General features: G+C 41.3%; 1 protein-coding gene across 1 annotated transcript in view; it reads left to right on the forward strand.

Moving 5' to 3' along the window:
* Positions 1–23058, forward strand: part of LOC117539744 (RNA-binding protein Musashi homolog 2-like) — a 220597-nt gene that overhangs the window by 107163 nt on the left and 90376 nt on the right. Inside the window, 1 exon segment of the mRNA XM_034206024.1 lies at positions 17725–17773. Coding sequence (XP_034061915.1) covers positions 17725–17773 — 49 coding nt within the window.

The raw sequence follows: 23058 nt of genomic DNA on the forward strand, positions 1-23058 counted from the left end.
CCTCCTCTTCATCATCTACATCCTCCCCCTTGGTCTGATTCTCCGCCAATACAACCTGGACTTTCACTGTTACGCTGACGACACACAGATTTACCTCGGCACTAAATCCCCCCACAACCCCCCCCCCCTCACCCACATCGAATCCTGTCTGACTGCAATAAAATCCTGGATGCAACACAACTTCCTCAAACTCAACAGCAATAAAACTGAACTCCTCCTCATCGGCTCCAAATCCACCCTCAGAAAAAACCCCAACCTGACAGTCACCATTGATGGCACCCCTGTTTCCCCCTCCACCCAGGCACGCAACCTTGGCGTTATATTTGACCCCACCCTCTCCCTCGAGCCCCACATCCGTCAAGTTGTAAAAACCTAATTTTGCCACCTCCGCAATATTGCCAAACTCCGTCCCTCTCTCACCCGCCCTGCAGCTGAGCGACTCATTCACACCTTCATCTCCTCCCGACTTGACTATTGCAACTCACTCCTCTACGGCATCAGCACTACATCCCTCAATAGACTCCAGCGTGTTCAGAACGCAGCTGCCAGACTCCTCACCACACCAAATCATGGCATCACATCACCCCGGTCCTCAAAGAACTCCACTGGCTCCCCGTTTAACACCGCATCCATTACAAACTCCTGGTCCTCACACACAAAGCCCTCCACCATCTGGCCCCCCCCTACCTCACGGACCTCCTCATCCTCTACCAACCACCCCGGTCCCTCAGATCCACCTCAGCCGGTTTGCTTTCCATCCCCAAGGCCAAACTCCGGAGCTTCGGGGATAGAGCCTTCTCTGTGGCAGCCCCGAAGCTCTGGAACTCCCTCAATACCTCCGTGAGTCTGAGTCCCTCACCCTGTTCCAGTCCCGCCTCAAAACCCACCTCTTCAACTCTGTATCCATAAGCCCCCCCCCCCTCTCAACCAACTTCCTCCTGACTGCTTTTCTGTTTTTTTTTGTTTTTTGTTTTGTTTGTCTACCCTCCCTCCCAAATGTAAAGCGTCTTTGGGTTCAAGAAAAGCGCTATAGAAATACATTTATTATAGAAACATTGGGCATTTTGTTTGATGAAACACACTGTCAGTCGCAGTCCCTGTACAATTGTATGGAGCCGAGCAGGTGTCCCTTGAAAAAATGTGTGTGTATGCTTCAATATACAGTATTTATCAACCATGATAAAGGGTGTCAAGGATAACACTGAGAAATATCTAACATTTCAAAACAAATTCATCACATTACCAAGTTTGACCCTTTGTCGCTCCTGTCATACCGGCGTTTCTTTCTGGCAGTGAAAATGCATAGAAAGCGGGGGGAGTGGCAAAAGCTACATGTATTGTCTGGAGACCACTGGACATCTGTAACCATCATCACTACCTCGGTGTAATGGCACAACTGCACTTGTTCCCTTTCGAATGGAGCAAAGGCCAATTGCCGAACCATGCACCAGTTTCTTGAAGTTCATTTTTGCACATACATTTGTTTGACCCTCTCCATCCCAGCTGCCAGGCTATGTGCTCAGTTAATATCAGCCTGTCAGGTACATGTGTGACGTTAATACACTGAATGTGTGTGCTGTGTGACTGACAGAGTGCCTACAGTTTATCAGCCCCCTGCAGATCAGCCTTTGTTGTTTCCTGCTGTGCAACTAAAGTTCACAGCTCCACTTATCCACTCACCCACCAAAATAGAACCTTGCCGTGTTTTGAATTGTCTTTATGGTCTCATGCTGCTGTATGCCTGTAGTGTGCATTATCAGCATCAAAAATCCAATTTAAGTATCCTCCAGTGTATCAAAGCTGTGTGCGACTGAGAGAACTACGCTGAGCCATTTTAATTGTTTTTCTGCTTCATGACGCTACCTCCTCACAGGCTTGCAGATGCAGGATTGATATCTCAGTTTTCTGTAAAACAGCTCTAAATTGTAATTTTAAATCGTTGAACATCTTGTGTCTGCTGAGGCTTTATGTTCCTCTGAAAGGCAAGCGGAGGAATAACAGTTCCCTCTCTTTCTCCTACACAATCACTCCTCTTGACAGCGCTTCCTAGCCATAATCATCATCGCCATCTTCATCATAATTTCCTCTTCATTCTTGACTCAATTACGCCAGCGGCACTTTTATGAGTCTGTCAGCTGAAATATGCCACATTTGGGCGTGATTGTGTTTTATTGTGCTGCTTGAATTGAATTTGCTGTTCCCGGGGTTTCTGTGCATTGTAAATAAAAAAGAGGAGGCAGAAAGGGAGAAATGAAGTGGAAGTGGTATCACTTTTAACAGGCCAACCTGCTATTTTTTCACATTGTTCTCAGCAGAGAAAGGCAGCCGGGGGTAATTTGCATTTATAAAGGCCTTCCCTACACACCCTGGCTTTGGTTAAACCATTCTTTCTCCCCTCCAAATAATAGAAGCACAAATTGAGGGCTGTGGGCACGCAGGGATGATGGGAAATATATTAATTTGTCTCTTGTCATTCGCTGGGGATAATTTGAATGTTGTCATGGTAATTTGGCGCTCGGAGGCTGCGGGTCACTTTCAGACAGAGACCCGGCAATCCTTGTGAAGCACTGATAAGAGCCGCCCGGTGTGTGTGGGTGTGAGTACATGTGTGTACCCTTCACTGCAATGATGAATTACCTGCTTATCTGGCTCAGTCCAGAGAGGGGAGCACATGACGCTATACAGGACTGTCAGCGAGAGAAAGAGGCGGGTAGATAGGATGCTGGAGAATGAGATGAAATTATGTTGGGGGTTGGGGGGAGGAAAGGGGGCATCACAGCGATGGAATGGCTAGATGGGGCAATGCAAGAGGAGAGTGGTGGAAGTGAGAGTGTTGCTGGATGGAAGGGAATGGTGATGCTCTGCTGTAATAATGCATTGTAGTGTTGCCGCCACAAATATAGACGATAGAGTGCTGCAGTGATGACAGATTTTTACAGGTCGATCCGGAGGTTAGCTTCACAAGGGCTCCCTAGACGAAAATCTTTCCATTGGATTTTGGAATATTCAGAAAATAAGATCTGTGACAACACATGTTTTTGAAACTTTCCACATTTTGGCTAGCATGATAATTTCCAGATCTAAACGCCACTTGCAATCACCTGAAGTAAAAGCTATCGTTAGGCTAAAAACTCTACTTCATGCTTGCATGCTGCAAATCTTCAGGCGGACTTGGGTCGGCGTGATGACGTTTAGTTGTTTGTTTAGTCACTTGTTAGCAGTCACCCTTTCTATGACACATAAAAGCTTCGGACATTCACCAGTGGATATTTACTGATGCATTTCATGTTGTAGAACAAAATAGGAAAACCTGTTAAGCTTGTTTTAACCCCAGATCTTATTTCAGACATCTAACCACAAACGTGTGAAATAAAACCTTGACTTTGAGATGAGGGAACCGGAAGTAATAAAATGCTACGTTGTTTTAGGACTCATTACTGATAGCAAAAAAAAATGCTGGTTTGCAAAAGGTCCCAGCTTCAACTGACACTAAGATTAAAATGAACAGGTTCTGTTCCTTGCAGTAATTTTTTCATTTTTTGGGGGGTTCTGGCACCTTTTTGGTTTTTTTCCAAACCATAAAACCTCTGGGAAAATGATTGGGTTGTCAATTGATAAAATGAGCCTGAACTTAATTTTAGTTGTTACAAATTTGAAACTAGAAAATGTATTTCCTGCTGAAAATGCGTGTGAATGCAGTAAACTGAACATTTGTGGCTGAATTTAGCTGTAAATGCAGAAAAAGCTGAATATGTTATTATCTGGATGGTAGCTGCTTTTAGCTACAGAGACCAAGTAAGTGTGTTGCTGAATTTAGCGGAGAAATGCAGAAAAGTGAAATGATTTGAATCAAATTGTTACAGCTCAAAATAAATGTAAGTAGTAGTGAATTAATGTGTATTAAGAAGAGAAAATAAAGTTTTTACTTTGCTTTGGAAAGCAGCAGAATATTTTGACTGCAAACTTTGACTAAAACCAAATGGTCACCAATAATGTATAAAATATGTGGAACATGTTGAAGTCAGTATGAAGTCTGCGTCAGACAGAAAAGAATAGGCTGAGACAGTCTTTAAACTCCAGTCTGTTTGTCCGTGTTTGTTTCTGTGCTGAGCACCTAATCATAACAAATAATCATAACACCTTTATGAGCCCAGTGATCAAAGGTTTCCATGGTGATGTGCAGTAATCAGTGAGAGGAGAGCCTTTCCATTGGTCTGAACGAGAGATAAACCTCTTACATTTGAACGTTTTGTTGAAGAACGTGTGAAGCATCTCAGGATCCTGACGAGCATCTCAAGTGTGCTTTTTGTGTACTTTCAGGTCAATAATGTGGCCTTTTAGGCAGATTAACTAAAGGTGTGCGGCTGCTGCTGTGAAGAAAGAGCAGGCTGTATTTACAATAGGCCTTAATGGAGACATGTTGAAAGTTGTTGTCACTTCATGCCCTCAAGAGGCATTTTGTTTAATTATTTAGTATTTTTTTTTAAAAATAGTTTAAAAAGCTGAATATTTCAAAAAGTATAAAATATTTTGATATAGTTTCCCATCTTGTGCTGAAAAGGCTGAATAGTTTGATATTTGAATGGTTTCTGTAGCTGAAAGTAGGCTGAAGTTATTGAGAGCCAAAGTATTGGTTGAATATACATGGCACAGCATTCACACTAATAATGCATTTGAAAAAAACATGGTAAACTTCAAATCTTCTGAAACTTTGCTAAAGCCATGATATCTTGGTCTACTCTGGCGACTCCCCAAATTACATGCCTGTCGATTCCCCAAAACTGGTGGTCTTTAATCTGTACAGACCGAATGCTACCCCTGGTTTTATGGGCGGTAGGTATACAGGTAGACAGAATCTTCAGCATTGGCAGGTTTTTCCTGGGTTTACCTTATGCCTGTCAGTGTTTATCTCTAAAGTTATTTTTCTCATGCATATCAGATCAGAGAGTTTATTCAAGCTGAGAAAGTAATCATTATTAATACATATCCTATGCATCTCATGGGTTTGACTTTGTATTATTCATACAGCCTCACATAGAGAGACAGAGGTTAATTTTGAGAATCAGCTGTCCCTGGCTGTTTTGTCATCTCTGCTGTATAATGGGTGTTTGTGAGGAACACCTGAGCCCCTTCTCCCTCTCCTCCTCTTCTTTACAGACTTTCCATCTCTATTTCTGTCCTTCTGTTTCTTGCTCTGTCCCTTAAGCCTAATTCTCAAATTCATATTAATAGGCTCTTTGTTAAGCATGAGTTACTGATATTCAGTTGGTATAATCTTCTGAAAAAGGTCTTGTGGTCTCACCACTGACCTATACCTGTGAAGGTGGTGTAAATTGATTATGTATCCATTGGGAATTTGATAAATATAACAGCAGATGTCCATTAGAATCCCTTTAAATGTAACCAAACTAAAATAGTTAATCGCGCAAACAATTGTTTTTGCATGACATTTATGTTATACACATTCTACAGTAACTGCTGCTGACCAAAATCTATGTTTAATACCATCAAAAGTAAGTACAAGTTTATCCACCAATGCATTATTTGTATATCATATCTAGCTATAAAATGACACCATTGGTTGCCTGATCAAATATGTTTTCTTTCCTGTCCTCACATGTTTGTGTACTTTTCTATCTGAGAACTTGTAGCAAGACACTGTACAAATTATCTGACTTTGAAATAGGAGACCACAATAATATGCATCCTGCCACTTACAAAACACAAATCAAACTGTCATGATCCTGGTGTTGGTATTTGTAGGCTTCCTGTTGTCTTGTTTCAGCCTTTGCTTTTTTCTGTGCAAGCTTTAACCTGTTAAGCCCATGGATGTATAATAAGAACTGGATACAGCGTGGGAGGCGGGGTCTCGTTCTTTCCTATGAGCAGTGGCGGCTGGTGGAAAATATTTTTGGTGGGGCTTTTGATATAGTGAGTACAAAAAATTGTTAGCGGAGAAATGACCCCTTAAATTAGGACTTATGGTGATGTAATGGCGCGTTTCCAGTGCAGCGCGGAGCTCGCTTTAATGCTGCGTTCAGACCGGACGCGATGCGAATATTCGCTTCGCTCTAAACGCTCCTATCGCATCGCTCTAGTCGCTCGAGTTTCCACCGCGGCTGCCAGCTGTGTTTACTCGCATCATTCAAACAAGACGCGCTGGCTCGGGAGCTACAACTACAACAAAATGAACATATTTTACCACCGTGATTAAATTGTAATACACGTTTCTAAATTATTGCCGACGTAACAACATACTGATACCGGTTAGTAAAAACCATGAATTAATGCTTTGACAAGTCTGCAGACAGACGGCAGGCGAAAAACCTTTTAGAATGCTTGTTTTCTGAATGGAGCTTGGCTAAGCTAACGTTATATATGTTCCGACCGTCCACACTCACAACAACGGCCTATACAGACATAAATAAACCAGCGACTGTATTCTCCATGACACAGACAGTCTGTGGTTTGCACTTGTTTAACTTTTGTCTAGTTTCTGAACAGATCGTATCTGTCCCCGGCTGTTTTGAAGAGCAAGCATGGGAAACAAAGATAGCATTTACCTGTTTGCATCCAGCTAGCCTCGTTGATACGTTTTGTCTTTTTCACGAGCTTGCTGTGATACAAATCGGGTTGGTCCGGTCCAAGGTCTTTAAGTATCAATTTATCTCCCAAACTTCTCCTTTGGAAAGGATGGAGAGTAGCTCTTGCACGGAATTGGGTGCGGACCGAGGTCCGGCGACTCACCTGCACACCATTCTAAATACTTGCGTCACCTTGGTCACTCACGAGTCTAAAAACAACTCACGTCACGTAAGCAATGTGGGCGCCAACGTGAGCGCCCTTGTGACCAAAATATTTGACGGCGCTGATTGGCTGAAATTATGTTTCGGCGGCACAGTTTACTATTGAGACTTTTGCAACGTGCTGGTTGCTGCTGTTTGTCTCGGGGGCTGCGACCGGTAATGATAAACTAATGCCACGGGCAAGGCCAGGCAGGAAACATGTGACTTATCAGTAACTTTAGACATCGTAACACAATTTTAAACGAGATTTTATTGTAGATTATACATTTTACTGATACCAATTGTATGATATTTACCTTGTTCATTAAAAATAAAAATATAAAATATATACACATTTTAAATATTTTGTTTTTTAAATATTTTTTTTAATATTTTGTTTTGAATGTCGGAAGATGTGGGGCGGCGCCCCTAGCGCCCCTATGGGCCGGCCGCCACTGCCTATGAGAGCTGCTCATTGGCGCATTAAAGGCAAAATGGCCCAACTTTTGAGAGAGTGAAACGTCACAGATTACCCGTCATGCCTGGCTGTCAGAGCAGAAGTACCCGCATGTGCGCTCATAGAGCATGCGCAGTTGAGTTGCCCCTTAAGCCCCTGTCACACTGTCCTGAAATTGACACCCGATGGACACACGAATATGGAATTGTGAATTTCGCACGAAGATGGCCCCGAACCACACACAAAGGCAACATTTACATTACATTTAAGACATACAACTGCAATGAAAGTACCAAAAACAATTATGTTACAGTACTATGATACTGTACTGATATCTTCAGACTTTGTTCTTTACTTTATATGTAGAAAATATTACGTTTTCTCCGTAATGTTGTTTCCATAACAACAACAACTTCCTGTCAACTGTCCTTCAAAATAATATATTATATCCTTTTTAGTTTCACAGAACACAAATTGGGTTATTTACATAATATGTTTACATGATTTTGTTGTGCAATAAAACAACCCGATGGACACACGATAAAGGAAATGTTCAAATTCGGCTCTGATCGTAGCAACATCGGGCCATTCGTGAGGGCATCTTAAGCCATCGTATGATCGCTGGTGGAGTTTCTCAGGCTCCGGCAGCAACTTCGTGAGCGGTGGCAAAATCTTTGGCATGCCAAAAAATTGCCGAAGGACCTTGCGAAGGTTCATTTTCGTGTTGAATTCGTGTGTCAATTTTGCCCTTCGTAAGGCCATCGTGAGGGCATCTTGTTATCATCGGTGCCATCGGGCATTCGCCCCGATCAGAGTGAGGGCGAATGCACCGATGATAACACGAAGATGACACGATTTGACAAGATGCCCTCACGAGTGCCTTACGAAGTTGCCGCTCACGAAGTTGCTGCCGGAGCCTGAGAATCTCCACCGGCGGTCATACGATGGCTTAGTTGCCCTCACGAATGGCCCGATGTTGCTACGATCACAGCCGAATTTGAACATTTCCTTTATCGTGTGTCCATCGGGTGTCAATTTCGGGACAGTGTGACAGGGGCTTTAAGCCCCGCCCCCCGAGCTCCCACTCTCGGCTCACTAGAATGAATGGAGAGAGAAAATAAATCTAGATTCGGCTTTTAGTACATTTTACAACTTTAAGGACCGAATGATTCTAATAAGGGCTATCAAATAGTTCATACTGGGTGGTTTATTTAGTTTAAAAAAAAGTATCCGCTGATTTACAGATGTCTCTTTCCCCATGTTAGTCAATGGGAAAAAGTCTTTCTGGGCCCAGTGACGTCACGGACTGATACGGAAATGGTAGTACTGCCGTTTGGACACTACGAATTTTGGGCACAGAGTCCGGCGCATTTCCTGGGGGCTTGGGTTAGCCCCATAGCTGCGACAGGCAAGGAAGGCAAGGAAAGTGAATGCAAGGAAAGACAACACACAACTTCACTTTACGTAGCCAAAACGGCAAATACGTCTTACCTTTGCTGTTTTCTGATCAAAGTTGTGTTCAATGGCATTAAAACGCATACAAACGCTGCTGAATGCCTCTTTCTGTTTTGCATTTGGATCCAACTGCCTTCAAAACCCAACTTTTTTGTACCTAAAAAAAAAACCTTTACATGTGTTATATATCTACTGTTAATAGTTTTTTTTGGCAAAAAGGTAGACACAAATGTCAATCTGCGTTTGAAAGGAGCTGGCTTACTGCCAAACTATGATCAGTGAGAGACAAAGTAAACATTAGCCTATAGTTCATGTCATTGAAAAAAGCCATGTTGTTAGTAGTATATTCTAGCACCTGACACGCAGTTAACCAGACCCATAAGATCACTCACCACACACTTTTGGCCTATGTTTGAAGACGTACTGCCAACATAACACATTATGTGTTTGTTGAAATACTGATATTTTCACATTTTCTCTGAAAATAGTTTTTGAGCATTAATTGAAAACACGAAGAGGCTGCAGGAGAAGGATACTGATATCAGACACTGAAGGTATAGCCTGAACACAAAGAGCTATAAATAAGGCAATACATATTCTATCAACAAGTCATAGGAAGTTATGTCTTGTACAGAAAGACTGGCTCCAGAAAAGCACTGGACAGATAAGATGGATATCAAAGATATCTCCTCTTTAGAAAATTATAGACTTAAAACTAGTTAAATTATTCAGTTTCATGTTCTATATTACATTATCTACACTTGGCATTTAATTCCTGTAAAGAGCCAGGATTCCCTTGAGGCTGATTCCGGTTTCTGATGTGTGTGAGCAGTGATGTGGAGCGGCAAGAGCTCTTCTCTGCACCTGCTGTTGCGCTCTTCATCACAGCCATAATGGTGACTGACAGCTGGGATAGAACTTGCTTCCCTGGAGAATAGCCTGTTTTGCACAGGGAGAGTCAGGTGCTACCAGACCTCCATGGAAACTGAACAGTGATTACACTCGGTTACAGGCATGAAGAGGCATGCAGGAAGAACAGTCCTAAATGTAACAACTTCTCTTTTCAAACTCAACATTTATTTGAGCGGCGGTAGCTAACAGATGACCACTAAACGTCATCGCACCAAACATTAGCTTAGCGATGATAACGTTAAGTTATGCCACCGTGCCGTAGTTCAATCATAGCCCAATGTTAGATTTGTACTACTGGTGATTGCCAAAGATCTTATTTTTTGCGATATTCCAAATTCCAATGAAAAAATCCCATAGATTTTTGTCAAGGGAGCCATTGTGATGCCCACTTCTGGGCTGGCCTACAACAATACTTCATCACTGCACCACTTGAAAGTAACAGCCAGAATCCAATACAGTATATCTGGGAATATAATCAATGTTTAGTGTTTGCAATGGTGGGAAATTGCCTCTTTTCTATTTGCCCTGTCAATAAAAAATGCATTCACAAATAAGTCCTATGCCAATTTCACTGGGAGAAAAATATATTTAGGAAAACATTAAGTCAAATCTGTATTCTTATTTTTACAAATAATTTCATACTGTTTAATTCTGTTGCGGTTATTGAATACAATTATATAAAAATAATCTCTGCATTGTTTAGTTCGTTCTAAGTGGTGCAGTTTGAGAATGGACAATTGGCCCAGTCTCCTCTGATGTTACACTGCAACCTGCCTGTTAGACAGAGTCCAAACACACAGTCTGTCTGTCCAACACATGTCCTGCCCAGCTGCTCACTGTTTGTAAAAGTAAATACATAGTATTTTAATTTCAATAATTTACTTTCTTTACCCTGCTTCATAAACAATACTGACATCCCTTTTCTCCTCCGAGTATGGGGGTCCGGGATGTGATGACAGCGCGAGGACACAGACAGGGAGGCTGCTTTTACTTCGGAGACAGCTGCAGTCCTCCTTGGAACCGAGTTTTGCTTCCCAACCCTGCCACTGTGCTACAAGTCCCGGCCCGTCTAACAGAAAGCGGCAAGATGCATTTCCTTAGGAATCGATAAGCAGAACCGAAACTAACATTTCTAAACGATACCGATGGAATCGAAATGTTGGAAGGATTTCGGTACCCAACCCTATTCATAAACGACATAGCAAAAATACCGACAGTATAAATAAATAGACCAATTAAGTGGTGTAAGCAGTAACAAAGACACTTCGCAATGTGCAAAGTACCCACTGTCACCTGTCTAAATCAAAACGAAAAGTTTTGATACCAGAACTAAAGAATTGGTTGTCAATATCTTTCAAAATGACCAAAATGATCATGATAAAATATTTGATCTGACACCTCCATGATGAAGGTATGGTAACGTTCACCATACTTGATAAAAACAATGTTTGTGGTCATGGTTTACTGATGACTGTTGAAAGGAAACAGGATGTCTACACTTTGATCATCCACTCCCAAGTTCATCCAGTAGTGGATCATTTTAGACATATCATTATTGCTGCATGTTTCAACAGGTAAGTCTATACACATATAGGATATAATAATATGTTCTTAATATTTGAATACTTAATATACTTTTCATTCTCTTTTTGCTCCAAAAGTATCTTGTTAACATATTTTTACTGTATCTCTTGTGACTGTTCCAGTGTGTTGGTTTGATGTATTATCACCTCATTCAACTACAAGATAAGATAAATTGCTGTGCAACTATTGCAATACAAAGTGCAACTACAAAAGAGATGAGCATGCTTTTTACATTTAGAGCTTCGTGGTAAGTTTAGATCCACATTGTGGTTGAAAGTGTGGTATAGCAGGCTGTTTTCGCTTAATCTTCACTGTCATGTCAGTGTCATGGAAGTTTTTCCTTGTACGATGTGAGGGTCTAAGGATAGAGGGTGTCGTTTTTCTCATACTGATATTCTGAACAATCTGTGCTGTTGTATTTGCTGTAAAGTGTATGTACAGCACTTTGGCTCGACCAAAAATAGTTTATAAATGTGCTATATAAATAAAACTTGATTTGATTTGAATAGCTTTTAACATTAGTTAAATTCTCCCAGGGGCTGTTTTAAGGCAATGTAGTATGCATCCCTTTAACGTGTAACACTTTTTGTAAGATGTACTTTGTTTGATCAGCATCTAACAACACAAATATTAATGCCCAAATCAAATATAATGGGTTTTATGGAGTGTGTTGATTAATGGTTTGACAACCAACCCATCAGGTGGCGACTGAACAGCTTTGGACTATTTTTTTTTCAGTAGGTGATACCCAGGACCTTTTGAAAAAAGAACTCTTATCACAGTAGCCGTCTTGGTTGAAATAAAGGTGGCATTTAAAAAAAGGTTTGTGTGCAGCACTTCAGAGGATTGGGGTAAGGCAGTAAGCGGAGGCATGGGAAGTTTAGATAGGCGGTTTCTCAAAGGCTCAGTCAGCTTCTCCTTATCGGCTGTGCTCTTATCTCTTCATTTCATATTTACCGATATTGGCTAATAACCCCTGCTAGTGGCAGCTAACACAAGGTTACCAAAATAAATCAGGCTGCTTTTTCCAAGGGTTGTGGTTTGCTTAGGAAGATTCCTAAGGAAGTGAAGTGACCCGGAAATACCGAAGTGGCAGCCATGATAAGAGCTGTTCATATTCTCAGTCTAGATTATAGTAAAGGAGCTTCCATGCTCCCATGTTATCTTCTTTAGCATAGGATACAATGGACCATCCTTTACAAAAGGAAGAGCAATAAAGACATCCTATAATATCCTTGTGGCCGCAACTTTTAAAGGCACAACGTTCACGGGAAACAACCAGTCGTTACGGTGCTTATGGAGCATGTTTTGCCATAACTTGCTATAATGCTTACAGGTTTTGAACTTTCAACGCTCTTAAACCAAAACACCAAACTAACCAAAAATCTAATGAATTCAACATTTCACAGTTTTAACTGAGTAGGTAGTCTCTTGATCTTTTTTAACATGTTTAAATTGTGATGTGTACAGAAGTCAGTGTGTGTCAGTGGGGCAAAAAAGTATTTAGTCAGCCACCAATTGTGCAAGTTCTCCCACTTAAAAAGATGAGAGAGGCCTGTAATTTTCATCCTAGGTACACTTCAACTATGAGAGACAGAATGGGGGGAAAGAATCCAGGAAATCACATTGTAGGACTTTTAATGAATTAATTGGTAAATTCCTCGGTAAAATAAGTATTTGGTCACCTACAAACAAACAAGATTTCTGGCTCTCACAGACCTGTAACTTCCTCTTTAAGAGCCTCCTCTGTCCTCCACTCGTTAACTGTATTAATGGCACCTGTTTGAACTCGTTATCAGTATAAAAGACACCTGTCCACAACCTCAAACAGTCACACTCCAAACTCCACTATGGCCAAGACCAAAGAGCTGTCAAAGGACACCAGAAACAAAATTGTAGACCTGCACCAGGCTGGGAAGACTGAATCTGCAATAGGTAAGCAGCTTGGTGTGAAGAAATCAACTGTGGGAGCAATTATTAGAAAATGGAAGACATACAAGACCACTGATAATCTCCCTCAATCTGGGGCTCCACGCAAGATCTCACCCCGTGGGGTCAAAAATGATCACAAGAACGGTGAGCAAAAATCCCAGAACCACACGGGGGGACCTAGTCAATGACCTGCAGAGAGCTGAGACCAAAGTAACAAAGGCTACCATCAGTAACACACTACGCCGCCAGGGACTCAAATCCTGCAGTGCCAGACGTGTCCCCCTGCTTAAGCCAGTACATGTCCAGGCCCGTCTGAAGTTTGCTAGAGAGCATTTAGATGATCCAGAAGAGGATTGGGAGAATGTCATATGGTCAGATGAAACCAAAATCGAACTTTTTGGTAAAAACTGTTTGGAGGAGAAAGAATGCCGAGTTGCATCCAAAAGAACACCATACCTACTGTGAAACATGGGGGTGGAAACATCATGCTTTGGGCTGTTTTTCTGCAAAGGGACCAGGACGACTGATCCGTGTAAAGGAAATAATTAATGGGGCCATGTATCGTGAGATTTTGAGTGACAACCTCTTTCCATCAGCAAGGGCATTGAAGATGAAACGTGGCTGGGTCTTTCAGCATGACAATGATCCCAAACACACCGCCCGGGCAACGAAGGAGTGGCTTCGTAAGAAGCATTTCAAGGTCCTGGAGTGGCCTAGCCAGTCTCCAGATCTCAACCCCATAGAAAATCTTTGGAGGGAGTTGAAAGTCTGTGTTGCCCAGCGACAGCCCCAAAACATCACTGCTCTAGAGGAGATCTGCATGGAGGAATGGGCCAAAAATACCAGCAACAGTGTGTGAAAACCTTGTGAAGACTTACAGAAAACGTTTGACCTCTGTCATTGCCAACAAAGGGTATATAACAAAGTATTGAGATGAACTTTTGTTATTGACCAAATACTTATTTTCCACCATCATTTTGCAAATACATTCTTTAAAAATCAGACAATGTGATTTTCTGGATTTTTTTTTTTCTCATTTTGTCTCTCAGGTATACCTAGGATGAAAATTACAGGCCTCTCATCTTTTTAAGTGGGATAACTTGCACAATTGGTGGCTGACTAAATACTTTTTTGCCCCACTGTATATTGCATAAAGCAATACTTATTCAAAGTGTTATACAATCAAACTTATGTGATTCATGTTGATTAATTATACGGACAGGTCGGTGAGCCAAAGCAACCAATTCCTTTCTCTTTCCTTGTTTTATTTTATTTCAAACCTAAGTAATAGAGTAATATGTTGTAGTCCATGTGTATATAGCCTATATGAAACAACAAAGGTGCAAAAACACTTTCGGCCTCTCCTTCCTGAGACAGGCCATCCATGAAATTTGAGCAGTTTGATTATAAAAGAGATAAAACATCTTTCAAATAACACACGCTGAGGGAAGGAGGAAAGCAAGTCTCTCTCCTGTCAACAAGTCATCCCTCACCCGGTGTCGCTCCGTGTCTTCGTTTTAATTGACTCTCCTCCGTCTGAGAGCTGCAACAGCACATCATCTGTGGCCTCACGTCTCTCATCACACTTCCACCACTTTGAGTAATAAAGCTATTTTGTTCTGCAGAGGAAGATTTGGCATCAGTCACAGGAAACATTTCCTAGGCTACAACCGGCACAGAGCAGCGCTGTCATGCTTTCAGAAGCACAACACGATTATCACAAACTATTGCTCACCAAATATAGTTGTTTTACCTTTCATACATTCATTTATGTCTCTTCGAGACACTATTTGGACTTGCATATTGGAATTAACACATGTTGTATTACATAAACATAAGGCCCTATTATGCTTTTAGGGGTTTTCCCTACATGGAAAACTTCATTTTTGTGAATGTAAATAATCTGCAAAGGCTAAGACCCAAAGTTCCCTCCAGAGGGAGTCTCTCTCCCACACATCCCCCCCCTGGTACCCTACAAGGTAGTTATTTGTTTACTTACATATAGTGAGATCACTGTGTACCACTCAGGCTTCTATTGACTAGCGCTCCAACAAATTGTATGTGATTTTTTAAAAGGTGGGACATCTCTAAATTGTTAACCAATCACAACAGAGCCGGCCAGCTAACCAATCAGAGCAGACTGGGCTCTGGTTTCAGACAGAGGGTGAAAAGAGGTGCTGCAGCACAGGCAGTATGAGAAAAATAAAGAGCTTTTTGAACATTAAAGCATGGAGACATGTCCCAGTAGAGACACAAAATACAAATTTGAACCTGAAAACGGTGATACAGTGAAATAAATAAAAATAATAAGTGGGCAGTTTTGATTCTGTGCCCACTTCAATCTGTCACTTATTTCTCAAGTACAGTGTCTAATCGGAATAGAAAATGAGATTGTGTAATTCAGTGGAATGGAGTTCCTTTTTTTCAGTTTCTGTCACACATCTGAAACTCCAGCTGTGGCTGCATGTCAAAGCTGCCAGGTTTGACAGGGAGATTATTTTCATGAAATCTTTGGCAAGTTCAGGACAGACTCTTTTCATTGCAGTTGTTTACAGATATGAATCATACACTGCAATCAATCACTACATTGTCCATGGCAGATTTGGTAAGGCAAGGCAAGGCAAGGCAAGTTTATTTATATAGCACTTTTCAACACAAGGCAATTGAAAGTGCTTTACAAAAAATGAAAGAGATTAAGAAAATGGCATTTAAAATCAGTCATTAAAAAGAAAAGCTAATAAAATAAACATTAAAAGCAAAAGTACATGGATAAAAGTTACAGTGCAGTCTAAGATATGAATAGTTCAATTAAAAGCAGCGACAAAAAGAAAAGTCTTCAGCCTGGATTTAAAAGTAGTCAGAGTTGCAGCGGACCTGCAGGTTTCTGGGAGTTTGTTCCAGATATTTGGAGCATAATAACTGAACGCTGCTTCTCCATGTTTAGTTCTGACTCTGGGGACAGAAAGCTGACCAGTCCCTGAAGACCTGAGAGATCTGGATGGTTCATCATTTAGCAGGAGGTCAGAAATGTATTTTGGGCCTAAACCATTCAGTGCTTTATAAACCAGCAGCAGTATTTTGAAATCTATTCTTTGACACACAGGAAGCCAGTGTAAAGACTTCAGAACTGGAGTGATGTGATCCACTTTCTTAGTGTTAGTGAGGACTCGAGCAGCAGCGTTCTGAATCAGCTGCAGCTTTCTAATAGATTTTTTAGTGAGACCTGTGAAGACACCATTGCAGTAGTCGAGTCTACTGAAGATAAAAGCATGGACAAGTTTTTCCAAATCCTGCTGTGACATTAGTCTTTTAATCCTAGATATATTCTTTAGGTGATAGTAGGCTGATTTAGTAACAGTTTTAATGTGACTGTTGAAACTCAGGTCAGAGTCCATGACTACACCTAGATTTCTTGCTTTATCTGTTGTTTTGAACATTGCACACTGAAGCTCAGCGCTAACTTTTATACATTCTGCCTTGGCTCCAAAAACCATTACCTCAGTTTTATCTTTGTTTAATTGGAGAAAGTTCTGACACATCCAGTCATTGATTTGTTCAATGCACTTACTCAGTGTTTGAATTGGAGCATAGTCTCCTGGTGAAATTGTTACGTAAATTTGTGTGTCATCTGCATAGCTATGGTAACTTATTTTGTTGTTCTTCATTATCTGAGCCAGTGGTAGCATGTAGATGTTAAAGAGAAGAGGCCCCAAGATGGAGCCTTGAGGAACCCCACATGTCATATTTGTCAACTCAGATGTGTATTTACCTATAGAAACAAAGTTGTTTCTGTCCTTTAAGTAGGATTCAAACCAATTCAGAACTGTTTCCGAAAGTCCCACCCAGTTCTCCAGTCGGTCTAGTAATATGCTGTGGTCAACAGTGTCAAACGCAGCACTGAGATCTAATAATACTAACACTGAAGTTCTGCCACTGTCTGTGTTTAAGTGGATGTCATTAAAGACCTTTACAAGAGCAGTCTCAGTGCTGTGGTTTGGACGAAAGCCTGACTGGAACACATCAAAACAGTCATTTAAATGCAAGAAATTACTCAACTGTTGAAAAACAACTTTTTCAATGATTTTACCTAGAAATGGCAGGTTTGATATGGGCCTGTAATTGTTCATTACTGAAGCATCTAGATTATTCTTTTTTAAGAGCGGTTTAATGACTGCAGTTTTCAGGGCCTGTGGAAAAATACCTGAGTGAAGAGATTTGTTTACTATATGAAGTAGATCTGAGGCCATGCAAGGCAAAACATCTTTGAAAAATCCTGTTGGAATAATATCAAGGCAGCAGGAGGAGGATTTCAGAAGTTGAATAATGTCCTCTAGGTTTTTATCATTGATCTGATGGAATTGTGTCATGATGTCTGAATTGATGTTAAGTGGAGATAGGGACAACACATTTGCTGTTCCTGATGCAGAGGCAACATTGGCAACAATGGTAACATTGGGAATGGCGGTCTTCAGGTTGGTTGAGCGTGACATAAACAGTGGTGTCGAGACACTGCAGTACAGCTTGTGCCGCTCCTAAAGATGCAATGTTTCTGTTTGGCTCTGTGCACACAAGTTGAACAATTATTTTGTCTTGTTTCAGGTAGAGGATGCCATGCTAATGTTTGACAAAACCACCAACCGACATAGAGGTAAGTTCAGGTTCCACTGCTACATACTGCCATTTTTGTGTATAGAGAAACACTCCATTCTTCTTCTAGTTTTAGATCAATATCTTCCACCATTGAGCTTTTTCCTGTTTCATATATATATATATATATATACTGTACACACATATGGTCACCGCAGTAACAGCCACAACTACATCAGTAAGTGTATTTCCTACTTCCCTCAAGGTCAGATACATTGTTGTTCATTTCAGATGGCTTTCACTCTGCTCAGCAATCCATACTAAATCTGTTCCCTTATCGTTGTGATTCTCCACACAGCTGACTGATACACACATATACACACGGACATGTCCAATCAACAGCACATGGCAATCCGGCCTGACAGCTAAACGCACCACAGAGGAGAACATTTATTTCCACTATCAATTTAATTAGCCTCATTTCCCCCTTCGGCCATGTTGCCCCTCCGATACGTCGATATGGATCTACACTGGCATTCTGGTGATTGCATGATGGAAGAGAGAGACATGGGGTGAGAAAGAATAAGAGGGTCAGTGAGGGAGGAGGCAGAAAATAAAAAGGTGCCCCACAGTTGAATAGGAGGATGGAGATTGAAGGAGGGAGGCCTGTGTGGTCCGATAAGGGTTCAGATAGCTGATGCTGCAGAGCGACGGTGAGGCAGGATGGTTATCTGCCCCCCCTCCTTATCTGAAGGCCTTATCTGTGGCTTCGGCAGTGCAGCCCTCTGCCCGAAAACAGAGGACTTTACAAAGACACAGCAGAGAGGAGGAGACAGATACAGGAACAAGTCAGCTACTCCAGGCCAACACAAGCTCAGGAGGGGTGGGTGGCTTCTGGAAAAGAAACACAATATAATATGACATGATCAGGACTAGATAGTGTCATTAAAAGGAGCAAAGTCAGTCTAAATACCTTTCTCTCATTAACTTAATCATTTCAGACTGGGTCTTATATCAATTCATTTGGTTAAGCCTCTTTTTGATAGTGATGGGACAGTGACATCTACTTGGTGACTACAAAGGAAAAACGAGCCATCGCACAATCATACAGATTTGAAAAAAGACGATCCACTGATGGCCATAGATGGTTCTTGGCTTTGTCTAGAGAAGTATCATTCCCCTTTATTACGCAATGGGCACATATTTATTCTACTCTATGTTGCTTGTTGTTAAACCGGGAATTGTCTATTATATGTCTTTGCGTCATGTATGATTGTTCAAAATATTTCATATCTTTGGCCACAATACAAACATCTCTGTTCTTTTTAAAACGTTGCAGTTTGATTTCACTAACTAGTCATTTTGTTTACACACATTATTGATGTGATGCTGTTCTGTGGCCGACAGTTGACTGTTCCTGGCCAGCACTACCAATTATTCCTAACCAAAATAGCCCCAAAAATATCTCACTGAACCGAAAGCCCGTCTGTCTGACATAAAACAAGAACCGGTTCCGGTTCGGAACCGGTTCTAACATTTCAATTCCAACGGCATCATTTAGACATGTGAATTTCGGTTCCGCTTTTCGATGCCTGAGGAAATGTTTCTCGCCGCTCTCCGTAGCCTACTGTATGACTGCGGCGGGGCGGGAAATGTAGCGTTGTACCTACACTTCCTACAGCGTAACCTGAGACCAGGGCCGGCCCGTCACACTGGCGTTATAGATGTTCGCCTAGGGCGCCAGATCTGTGGAGGCGCTGCGCTAACAGCTCTGGGAGGGAAAAAAAATGTTTTGACCGTTGGTGCTCATCCTAATTTTCGGCCTTGATGTAACAACATTCATAATTAAGTAAATGTAACACCCTTTTCATCCCGGTTAAACTTTTCATTTGCCCTGTACGATGGGTGCTGTAAGTGATGAAAATGGGGGATGTTGGCTTATCTGGCGCCCGCAGCTCACAGCCAAAGTGCGAGTGAGCGTGGGAGCGAGCGAGGGAGAAAGGGAAGGGCGCTGTTGTTATTAGCATCTGGTGCTAGCTGCTCTAACGGAAGAAGAAGAAGATGTTTCTACAATGATGTGGAGGGAGAGTCCTCTCCAGTCAGACTGAGAGGCTGATAACTACAGCTCAGTGAGGTAAAGAACTCTTGAGTGTTTAGATAGTTCACTTTAGTCTAAGTTATCTCAGTGGGTCTCAAACGTTTTGATCACAATTGATGTAAACATATTGCCAAGGCACTCCTTTATAATTATTGGGATAAAACAGGTTTGAAATCATTCCAATGTATACTATAGGACAGTAAACCAGACATATCGTTTTAAACTGGAGAGATAAAAAAATATGCATAAATAAAATAGTAAAATAAGATATTAATGAACAACAAAAATAAAATAAGTTACATGTATTTTTTATTGGCTATGGTAGGTTATTGGTTATGTTCACATACTTATTTAATTATTAAAATGTAAACCGATCTTTTTCATATGGGTGTTTAGAGTTGTACCCCCTAGATCTAGTCTCTAGTAATTCTGCTTAAAGTGCATCAGATTGAAGCATTTTACTTTAAAATGTTTAAACATTTCTTCCCGGTATGCCTGAGAAGGCAGATGTGCTTGTTTTTCTCAACAAGAACTGTTTTTAAATGGGGGGGGGGGGGTTTCCTTTAAAAGTTGGACTGTTGTAGCTTCAGTGGTTCTCAGGTTACAGTTACATAGCAGTGAATATAAACAGACTGATTAATGTGAATATTACTGTAAACTAACCTGTGTAAAGGTTTCTCGAATAAATGTAATTTTTTTGGTGGAAGAAGCAATTTATAATTTTTTTACCCTGCCCCTCAAAGAATCGGAATTGAGAACCGTTAAGAACCGGAATCGAAAAGTAGAATCGGAATCAGAATCGTGGAAATTCAAACGATACCAAACCATATGTGACCCGCTCTATCGAAATCAGTCGGAAGTCGCAACGGCTCATTTATTCAAAATAAATGTGGATTTGCGTAAAAAAATAGTTTTTCGGGGTTCGGGTGTTTTGTTTGATTTTAAATGAACAAAGTTTTGGCTTTTTTAGAATATGAAACTTTTATTTCCAAAATCACACGATAAATACATTTTTGAAGATGGGAAGATGATAGGAACCTCTCACTCGCAATGTGCTCTTCCTTAGCGCTAGGGATGTCCCGATCACCTTTTTTTGCTCCCGATCCGATTCCGATCATTTGATTTTGACAATCTGCCGATACCGATTTTTCCCGATCCGATCTTTATGCAATGCATTAAGAGAAAAAAAAGGAAAAAAGCATTCAAGTTGTCCCTTAAGGTTATTTTTTTATTTAAATGACAGTACCCATACCCATTCTATCCAACATGGATATAGCTTCTTTTTTTCACAGCAGCATTGGATCAGTTCAGTTGTGCAGCATTGGATCAAAACAAAAATAACCATGTAAACAAATTGAGTGCAGATAGTGCAGTAACAAAACAAAAATAACTCTACTGGAAAGAGGTAGCTTGACTAGCTTCACAAGTTCACATTCAGTCACAAATAATAAAATAAAATAAAAATGTGGCTTCGTGCAGAATTCTAGCCTTAAGAAGACTAACTAGCCTAGTATTAATGCAATGAACAACATCAGCTTAACATAACATGAATATCGTGAGCTTCCCCCAGACCAGTAATCCAAACGAAAATATCTTCCCTTTGTAGTATTTTGATCATTTGCTCCGCTAATAATAATCAGATCGATGGATTCCAGAGAAGAGGAAACTTTGAAGGCCTTTTTCTCAAAATGATGACTCGGTGACAGTCATTATATAATGTGACATATTTTGCTGACACATTTGATTGGTTCACACAGGTTGGTAGTGGACCAACCTGAGGTAAAAGTCAGCAGTGCATCTAGAAGGAGACCAAATTCGAAAAAAACCTCTTATGTAGTTCAGTCAGACAACTCACGTGTTTCTTAATATGTTTATTATAAGCAGCATATAGTTTGAGTTTGGCGTCTAGGCTCGGGCCTCATCACTCCACAGATTTACAAAGAACATTGAGTGATGATTAGATAACTATCCCCGAGCCTACAGGTGGAAGCTGGGGTGGAAGCTGGTATGGGCTCAGAACAGTCTCATAATACACACATGCACACAGAAGGATTCACACTTGTATTTCATGATCCGCAAAAGGATCCACACTTGTGTTTTTCAATGCACACACAAATGTGTTCCGTTTCATATACATGTAAATAAAATCCAAATGCAGAAAAAAGTTTTACATATGTATTTTTGATCCTCACATATTTGTTTTCCGTTTAAAACCTCTGAACCTGCAAACACAAACCGCTTTCTGTGCACGGATCGTTGTGCATTCGTGTGTGGGGTTTTTGAGACTCCCCTGACGGTCAGCCGATTCATACTTGTAATTTGTTCTATCTATAGCCAATCAGATGTCTCCTTCATTCTAAGCCAATCACATGAGCGCGCCCCCACGAGGGTAGATTTATTGCGTTCATGACACTTCATATACGCATTTTGCGCTGTCCGGTCAGCTCGCTAAACAGAGGGCGGGGCTTCAAGTGATCAGAGCTGCGTGTCTCTGTCAGACTCAGCAGCTGATCTGATCTCTCTCTCGCGTCCGGTTATACTTCACTCGCGTTTATGTCCATATCGATCAGATCCAGCTCTCCTAATCGGCCTTTATAGAGAGCACCGATCAAACTATTAAGAGTGAATATCGGCCGATAATGACCGGCGGGGCTCCCCCCGTTGACAGTTCACTGGCTTCGTAGTGCACTGATCGATTAGGCTAAACTAACCTGTAGCTGCTCCCTCCACACTCACAACAACTTCATACAGACATGAATAAAGCAGCTGGATTCGCCATACAGGAAACACACACTTAAAACGGTTTTGCCTGCAGTTTTTGTGTACACAAGCATTCATCAATGGTTCGGAAAGTGGCGCTGTACCTTAATAATATAAAGGTTTGTATTTGCGTGCATTTCCTGTTCGTAAAGTGGCAATGTACTGAGAGTGGAGGTGTCCTGAGATTAGCGCCTGCAGGCAGGCTCCATGGACCTGTCAGCTCCGGACAGCGCAAAATGCGTACATGAAGCGCTACGTCATGAACGCAAGACATCTACCCTTGTGGGGGCGCGCTCATGTGATTGGCTTAGAATTGAGGAGACATCTGAACACAGCAGCAGCAGCATAGCGAGGCAGAGGCAGCTTCAATAGAGCGGCATGTTTAGGAGAATGTGTTTGGTTGGTTGTAAGAGGGACGAGGTGTGTCACGTGTTAATGTATCATTGGTGCTCGAGTTGACTGCCTGAACTAGCTCGCAGGCTTCACCC

The sequence above is a fragment of the Gymnodraco acuticeps genome, unplaced genomic scaffold, assembly GCF_902827175.1.
Source record: "Gymnodraco acuticeps unplaced genomic scaffold, fGymAcu1.1, whole genome shotgun sequence".
Taxonomy (NCBI): domain Eukaryota; kingdom Metazoa; phylum Chordata; class Actinopteri; order Perciformes; family Bathydraconidae; genus Gymnodraco; species Gymnodraco acuticeps.